Source organism: Dermacentor andersoni, chromosome 7 (assembly GCF_023375885.2).
Source record: "Dermacentor andersoni chromosome 7, qqDerAnde1_hic_scaffold, whole genome shotgun sequence".
In the NCBI taxonomy this organism is placed as follows: Eukaryota; Metazoa; Arthropoda; class Arachnida; order Ixodida; family Ixodidae; genus Dermacentor; species Dermacentor andersoni.
Genome location: NC_092820.1, coordinates 151,181,170 through 151,188,965, shown reverse-complemented (window position 1 = coordinate 151,188,965; position 7,796 = coordinate 151,181,170). Strand labels below are relative to the sequence as shown.

The 7,796-nt window shown below is 45.7% G+C and overlaps 2 protein-coding genes across 2 annotated transcripts; one reads left to right on the top strand and one right to left on the bottom strand.

Moving 5' to 3' along the window:
* The first annotated feature begins 772 nt into the window (after window positions 1-772).
* tko (technical knockout) lies at window positions 773-3,410 on the top strand. The gene is made up of 2 exons (XM_050180747.3): window positions 773-951; window positions 2,304-3,410. Exons 1-2 carry the CDS (start codon window positions 882-884, stop codon window positions 2,834-2,836), a joined length of 603 nt encoding a protein of 200 aa, XP_050036704.1. The 5' UTR covers window positions 773-881; the 3' UTR covers window positions 2,837-3,410.
* Window positions 3,411-5,499: 2,089 nt separating this feature from the next.
* Window positions 5,500-7,717, bottom strand: Trs20 (trafficking protein particle complex subunit 2). Its single transcript, XM_050180755.3, has 4 exons — window positions 7,394-7,717; window positions 7,132-7,276; window positions 6,487-6,572; window positions 5,500-5,757 (listed from the first exon to the last, which is right to left on the bottom strand). Exons 1-4 carry the CDS (start codon window positions 7,484-7,486, stop codon window positions 5,659-5,661), a joined length of 423 nt encoding a protein of 140 aa, XP_050036712.1. The 5' UTR covers window positions 7,487-7,717; the 3' UTR covers window positions 5,500-5,658.
* Window positions 7,718-7,796: the final 79 nt, after the last annotated feature.

Below are 7,796 nucleotides of genomic sequence, written 5' to 3'. Positions count from 1 at the left end.
GCTGTTCAGTTCTGAAAAAAATATATATATATTATCGTAGCCGGCCGGGTGTCAACAGAAGTAAAGCTCGCGCCTCCTCTAGCTTTGTCGTTCGCAGATTGAATTCGTGTAAGGTTTAATGCTAGTCAGGATTGCTTTGCAAATTAGATTCCGGTTTTCTTTTCTAATTCAATTGCGGGCTTTTACGTGCCAAAACCACGATTTGATCCAGAAATTTGATCCAGGACTCCAGAAATCTGGACCACCTGGGATTCTTTAACGTGCACCTAAATCTAAAAGTACGCGGGTGTTTTCGCATTTCGCCCCCATCAAAATGCGGCCGCCGTGGCCGGGATTCGATCCCGCGACGTCGTGCTTGGCAGCCTAACACCATAGCGGCTAAGCAACCATGGATTTGTTTTTTTAATTATTATTATCCAAGCGGGAGCGCAGTCGGTCTGATTTAAAACCCCTACAGGACGGTCGAGAAACATTTTCCTTCCTCTATGGCACGTAGTTTGATAAAAACTGCGATTTTTCCTTACTCAATGAGACTGCTGCTGCCTCCGAGACAGCGGTACAATCAGAGGAATGTGGTATTAGCAATCTCGGAGGCCATAATCAAGATAGCATTGCAATACAAACAAAATAACAATCTTTTTACTCAGTCTTTGCAATGAAATTAGTATTATTCATATTCTGAGGTCTCTTGGTTGTTCAATAGATTAACCGTACCATGACCGTACTATCACCATCATGACAATCAGCGAGGCTTTTGGTTCCGTGAAATAAGCGCCTGATTATTTTGACGGCATTTGTGATCGCTGTAGACCGCTCCGGCGGTACGGCGTGCTTTTACGGTGTCGTATAGTTTGTAAGCTTGCGACACAAATTTAACCATCATGAATTGTCTACGAAGCCTCGGAAACGCATTCGCGCAGATGACCCTGCACGCAACCAAGCCGTCTCGGAGTAAGTCCAGCGCCCTTTCGGATTTGCTCCACCAAGAGCATGGTTCCGTATCGTACATTTCTGACCACGAGTTTCTCACTGTAACCCGGAACACAAATCGACATCTGCTGCGGTTTCTACAACCTCCGCCGTAATACAATTTGCCATGCATGTCACAGCTACGAAAAAAAGAAGCACATAGACTACGGAAGCTGACTTGGGACCTGGAATACGTCGGATCGTTCGACGCACTCGCAGAGGTGCTTGGTCAGTCAGTTACGGAACATGTTTTGGTCCATCAGAACTAGCGCAGTTGTCAGATAGGAAGCTTTGTGTAGTCATATTAAATTCATCGCTAAAAGTAGGCCGAGTATTTTACCCGGGCAAAATGCACGCTTTCAAATTCATCGCGAAAAGCAGACCGAATATTTTACTCGGGCATTATGCAGGCTGTGAATGAGATTGCAGCGCGAAAGTGTCCTGTGAACGGCGAACTAGCTCGGTCAACATTTTGTTATTGCCTCGCGCATCGCTCATTTATTCTTACTAAGGCCCGCTTCACCCTGTTCGTTTTTTGGTTGTTGTCGATTTGCCCCGATGCTCGTGCGATATTCAAATGAGCTGCACTCCAATCTCGCCGTACAGCGAAATCTCTTGGTCGCGTCAGCCAATCGGGAAAAAAAGAACCAGCAGAAGGCCTCCGCTATCTGACTGTGATCGTCCGACACCGATAGAATGGCATCTTCACGGCGTCTCTTCGATGTTGCGTGCGCAATGGCGCATAACTGACCGAGGCGCTGCTTTCAGCCAACGACCGCTGGCGTACGGCGCGTCTCGAGCAGTTAGTTATCGGGTAGTCCGGGACGAAAAATCGTGGAGACCCACGGAAGGACTAGGAGCGCACAATGGATGAGCCTTTCTCAAACTCGCAGCCGGCTCTTGATAGCGGTTGCCTGATACGAGTTCTAATGCGCCTTCACTGAACATTGCAGAGGAGTTGGTGAGGCGGTGCTATATGTCAAAACGTAGTCCCGACCAGAGATCTGAAGACCGCAGTTGCCGTGAAAAGTTTGTTTTTGTTGGCAGCCTAGGCATGCAAGCTGAAGTCAAGTGGTACAGCCTATGTGCTTGACCAGTGTAATGCATCGAAACGATTCCACATTGTACGGCTGTGCTAGGAGAAATTTAAAGCCTTTTGGATCTCGTGGCCCCTAGACATCTGCGTCCGAGTGTGCGCCACTTGCTAAAAGAATAACTATTATATGCTTGATACGAAATGACCCGCTGTAAGTTAAGAGAAAAAAAATTGTGTTTCAGTGTGTTTCTTGTAGGTATCTTAAGGATCACAATACTTGCTGCCATTTTCTGTGCAGGTCTCTCCTTTTGTGCCACCACTGCGTGGCAGGCGAGCCTGCCAACTCCTTACACTAGGCAGTCGTCAAACTCTCCTGTTGCCACGATGCTCCAAACCCAGAGGCCGAGCCTTCCGACAGTACAGCCTGTGCGTCACAAGTTCTTCGTCAGGTTCAAGGGCAACCCCCACCACGACGGCCTCATTTATGACCCCATCCTGGAAAAAGTTCACGCCGGAGGCATTCCGCCACCCAAGAAGAAGAGACGCCATCCACTGGACAGCAAACCCTTCATGAAGGGTGTCGTGATCAAGACACTTATAAAGAAGCCGAAGAAACCCAACTCGGCCAACCGCAAGTGCGTGCTCGTGCGTCTCTCCAACGGCAAGGAGGCGACAGCCTACGTGCCTGGCGTGGGACACAACCTGCAAGAACACAGCGTCGTCCTGGTCTACAGGTCTCGGACAAAGGACGTTCCGGGTCTCAAGCTTAAGGTGGTGCGTGGGAAGTACGATTGCGCTCATGTGATCAGGAAACCGCAGTCCGGATCGTGAAAGGACTATTCGCTACCACGGCCATTATTGAAACTTCCGTCGTGACATTGTCACACGAGCAGTTTCGGTGATCGCTGAACAGCATCAGTGTTGAACTTCTCGAAGGCTGTTTGTGCTCATTACATTATTATGACACATTTGACTGACTGCTTTAGAGCACTCTCACAGTAATGCAAAAATTTTGTAAAACAGCTTTAAATATGGCTTACACAATAGGTGGGCCTAGTACTAATGACATGAGTTCATCATCATAATCACAGCCATTTTGCACTCTCAGTAAGGCTATGTGGTTTGCTTACATGATGTTTGTAGTGCTATTGAGGCGTTCTGAATCGACCAGTCTGATGTCACGTTAGCTTTACTGTGGTGTGATTTTATTGTCTGCAAGTTGTTCATGTGACATGCTTATGTTGAGCAGCAGTGATAACTTCTGCAGAGCCACAGTCATGCCTTGAGCGATTCAAATGCAATACTGTTCAGCTCTCATTGAATGTGCACTTGTGGCACCGCTATTAGTGACTGGAATTAGATTTTTTTTTGTAGTTTAATGAAATAAAGAGGCAACGGAGGAATATTCATAGTGCCTGTGTTGTTAAATCTGTCCTTGTGTGGAATATACTAGTTTCTTCTTCGCATAAGATGCTGTAGCACAGCAGAAACGTTGTGGTTATTCTCAGAGGAGCTTGATCTGAAACCGTATTTTTAACATCAATCCTGGATACCTACGATAGATCCTTCATGTTCAAGCACAGCAACTACTGCTTTCTTGCTACAAGTTTGGAAAGTATACTGTTGTTTGTGAGCTCGTTTGGTTAAATAATGGGATTTCATGCTGCAAAGCCACAGCTTAGTTATAAGAAATGCTACAGTGGGGTCTGGGGACTAAATTTCATTGCCTCACAACAGACGTGGGAAGAGCTGCTCAGAACGCCGGATGAAAAAGTACAAAAAGCCCTCGTTGCCTGGGCCGAAAGGGTCGCTCCTCGTGAGGGGCCATTCTAGGACTCGGGCCTGCCAGATCATAACTGAGCAGAGCCTCAATAAAGTTGTTACCACCCACCACCACCTACAGTTTTAAAGTGAAGCTTTCTACGACTCTTCCTCTTCATTCTGCTTGGACGGCTGTGTGGCCAAGTAAACTGCGCCGACCTTGGAATGGCAACTTGTTGGGCCGATTATGAAAGTGCACGGTGCATCTACTCGTAAGGGTTTCAATGTGGGCCGATCATGGAACCTGCGCGCCGTTACAGCACCCACATATGCTCCTAACATCAACCAACAGTCCCACCAAGGAAATCTTGGCAGGTCTACTGGGAAGCTGCCACTCAACTTTGACGATCATTGTCCAATGGTTTCTTGCCAATTTTTTAAACTAGCACCAAAATCCAAGCACATAAGTGATTTTGCATTCCCGCAACCTCCACCAATGGAATGCTGCCAGACGTCGAACCTGCAACGTTGTCTACTGCAGCAGAATGCGTTGGCCACTGAATCGCCACTGCAGATATTAGCTCTTCAAGCTGAAGAACCGCAGTACAGAATTATGCATAGGACTGTTAATGGCAGTGATGAAAGTGCATTTCATTTTATCGCTTCGTGGACCACAGTTTTGCTGTTAGGGGGGCAAACCATGATGCTTCATTTTTGCTGGGGGTGCAGGAAGGTACCGCAATACTTTGTGCTTAATGGTGCTGGAAGAGTGGGAGGCAATATCGAGGGGTTGTCCAGCCCCTCTGTAGAACCACCCTTCCGGACCATTGCAGTGTTTTAGAGATGTTCAGATATTTAAAATGTGCTGCATAATAAGCAATACTACTTGTCTGGCTGTTCTAAAGAAATTCTCTCTAAATCAGCCTTAAAAATTGCTGTGAAATTAGTTTCCTTCAGTTCTGTGTCCTGTGGAGAGCAGGTTACATGAGAAAAAGGTCTCCTTAAGCCATTACATGATGTGAAATGCAATGCTGCCATCAGCTGCTTTCTACCAGACTGGCAACCTTCCCCAATAGTATCACGTCGGAGTAGCTAAACTATTTTCATGTATCTAGTATGCGCAAGCATCAGTGGCTACTAAAATTTAAAGGGGATCTTATAGTGACCCGAGAAAGAATGAATGCATTTGCATTATCAAATGCTTCGGAAGTCGAGGTGTAGTTAATGTAGCTGATGGGCATGAAAAAACAACTCGAATGCGATGGGGAATATTGTCAAATATTAAGAAACGTAGCTGTGCTTTGTAGCTTTGGCTTAGTCTACATAAAACTGCACATATTAATGTTTCTTGTGGCATTTCTTGATATTATGATTGGCAGATTTACTTGTGCATTGACAGTAGCTGTCTTCACTATGTTTAATGTTATTAAGAATGTACATGTAGTGGAAACTTTAGATATAATTGCTTTAAGGAAGTCGAGGCTCTTGACAATATTAACCTTGCACATGCAGAAGGGCATTATGAGCCTATTTTATAGTTATGCACCTCTACAATGTGGCACGTAGTAGATTTTACTTTATTGTGTATGCATGTTTTGTGTGTGAAAAATTTCTCTGAGCAATAATAAGGTATTAAATAAGATACATTGGTACTCTAGAAAGAGAAGTATGACGTACCAATACAAGTTTTTTACAGCAGCTTTTAATTGCCGCATACAGATCGGACACACGTGTTTCCACAGTGCCAGGTTTATTACTTAGTTAAAAAAACAAAACTTCAAACATGATTGTAACAGACATGATTTCAAAGCTGAGCTGATGCTTGCAGATGTGTGAACACTGGTTGCACGCTCCATCATCTTTCCGCAGGACATGGTAGGACGTAAAACTGCTCAGCCTGTCAAGTACTTCCTGCCGTAGAACTTGGCCTTTTCATCAAAAGCCGCCGACTTGATCGGCGTGTTGTGCTCGTAGAAAGGGTTCAGAGCATACTGAAAAGTAAGAAAGAAAGCATTCAAACAACAGGCTGGCATCACTTATCCTTTTATGGCCAGAATATTTTCAAAGCTGTGAAATTTTTAAATACGCATACACCTGAATGCCAAAAGATGGGGGAAACAATAGAGACTGCAGGTTATGGCAGGTTTTTCTCGTGAAGTGCCAACAACTTGAGGTGTTGTAAGCAGCATTTGGTTTCTCAGGCTTCTTTATTCGTTATCATAGTGGTGTGAAATCTGACCACAAATTATTTGACGACTATTTTTGTGCAACCCAAGGCAAGTGACATGCATTAGGCAGCAGGCTCTAAATATAGAGTGCAGAGGCCTAACTTTGGCATTATGCAATGCACGGACACATGTGAGATATCAGAGAGAGCCATAACAACTTGCAGCGCAATGTCAACAAATTATATAACTAGCTTTGCTCATGCATCTCCGAGAATAGCTGCACTGTTTGTTTTTTCTTGATGCTGCATATTTCCTGGAAAACATAACAATTCCTACAGAAATCATTCGACCAGAAAAGGTTAAGGATCTCGCTTAAGGCAGAAGGAGATGGCAAGCTTGATTTAGAATAAAGCTAGGATATCTGTCTAGTGAATATTGTGGCTGGGGAATGCTGCCATGGTAGCCGTGCGTAAGAAGGGACAGACTTTTCGTTTCGACAAAAACAGTAGCAGGTGAGTGAGCCAGCAAATGGGAACATTAAAAAATTCACACCTTCACGTAGAACTCGTACATTTCCGTACAAAAGTTCTTGATGCCGTCCTCATTCTTCACGTCGTGCAGGACGAGGAAACGCATGCCTTTAGTAACTTGTCAAGGCAGAATCATGTAAACCCTCGAAGTGAGTGTAAACCCTCGACGTGGAATCTGCAAACATGGCCTGGACTGCTCGGGCAGTGCACCGTAAAGCAGGAAACAGCGACATATGGCAACAGTGCCCGCATCTGCGCAGTTAGCATGTGTTCACAGAGAAGTGCTGTCCTCCTGGCCCCGCAACTGGTCTGCACTATTGCTTCCTGCGCTCACCAGCACAAAGCACAAGCGTTCCAGACACGGTTAGTGTACCCTGCAAGTATGCAGGTACTCGTACTGTACTAGGTATTTGCATAACAAGTGCAAGTTTGTACTTTCATATTGCGATTACGTATGATGATTTATGAGCATCTGTTCTTTCTGCTTGCATTGGAATGTGCGTGCATTTAATGCACTCATTCTTGATTGTACGTTTTTCAATCGTCAATCTACTCCTGCTTGGGGACCCAGTATGGCTAGAAGTACAATGAGATTTTAGCTTTGTCAGAGCTTCTGATAATTCTCATATTTTTGCGAGGGCAGTCTACGAGACAATTGCAAGGATACGGTTCGCCGTGACGAAGGCGGACACGAACCACTCGTTGAACTTGTCGACCACTTTCAGGTACATGTTGTTTGTGGCCCACATGCATTCGTCCACAAGGTCAAGGGCGGCATGAGCGATGAACTGGCTGAGATAACGGTGGTCTTCCTGATCAACAGAGAGAGAGAGAGTAGAGAAGCGTGAAGGAGAAAGCCCCGTTGGAGGCAGAGTCGCCAAGACACCAGCGCATTTCTGTAGCAGCCGACAGACAACGTCTATGCTTACCTTGTTTGCCTGCTTGTTGGCGGGGTGAAACTCCATCTCGTAGACGGGATTATCGAAATGCCCGACGATCACGAAGTAGTAAGACCCGGACATCGTCGAATACTGTGTCAAACCACTTCGCGACGCGCGCGAGCTGTTTACGAGGAAAGCTGCGTTTCGTCAAGAAATTTGAATAAGAAAACCTAGCGGCACGTTTTTCTTCTACCCATTTGCATGTTGGGCAGCTGATCTCGCGGCAATATAAATTACTGAGGACAACAGGCAACAGAAACTGGTTAACGCAGTCGTACTAGAGCGTAGTCGTACCGGATCGGGTAGGCGGAGGAGACGAGACGACTGGCGAGCCGCTTGTATCAAGTCGAAGCAAGGCTGAGTCAATCCAAAGCCGATCCAAAGCGTGCTG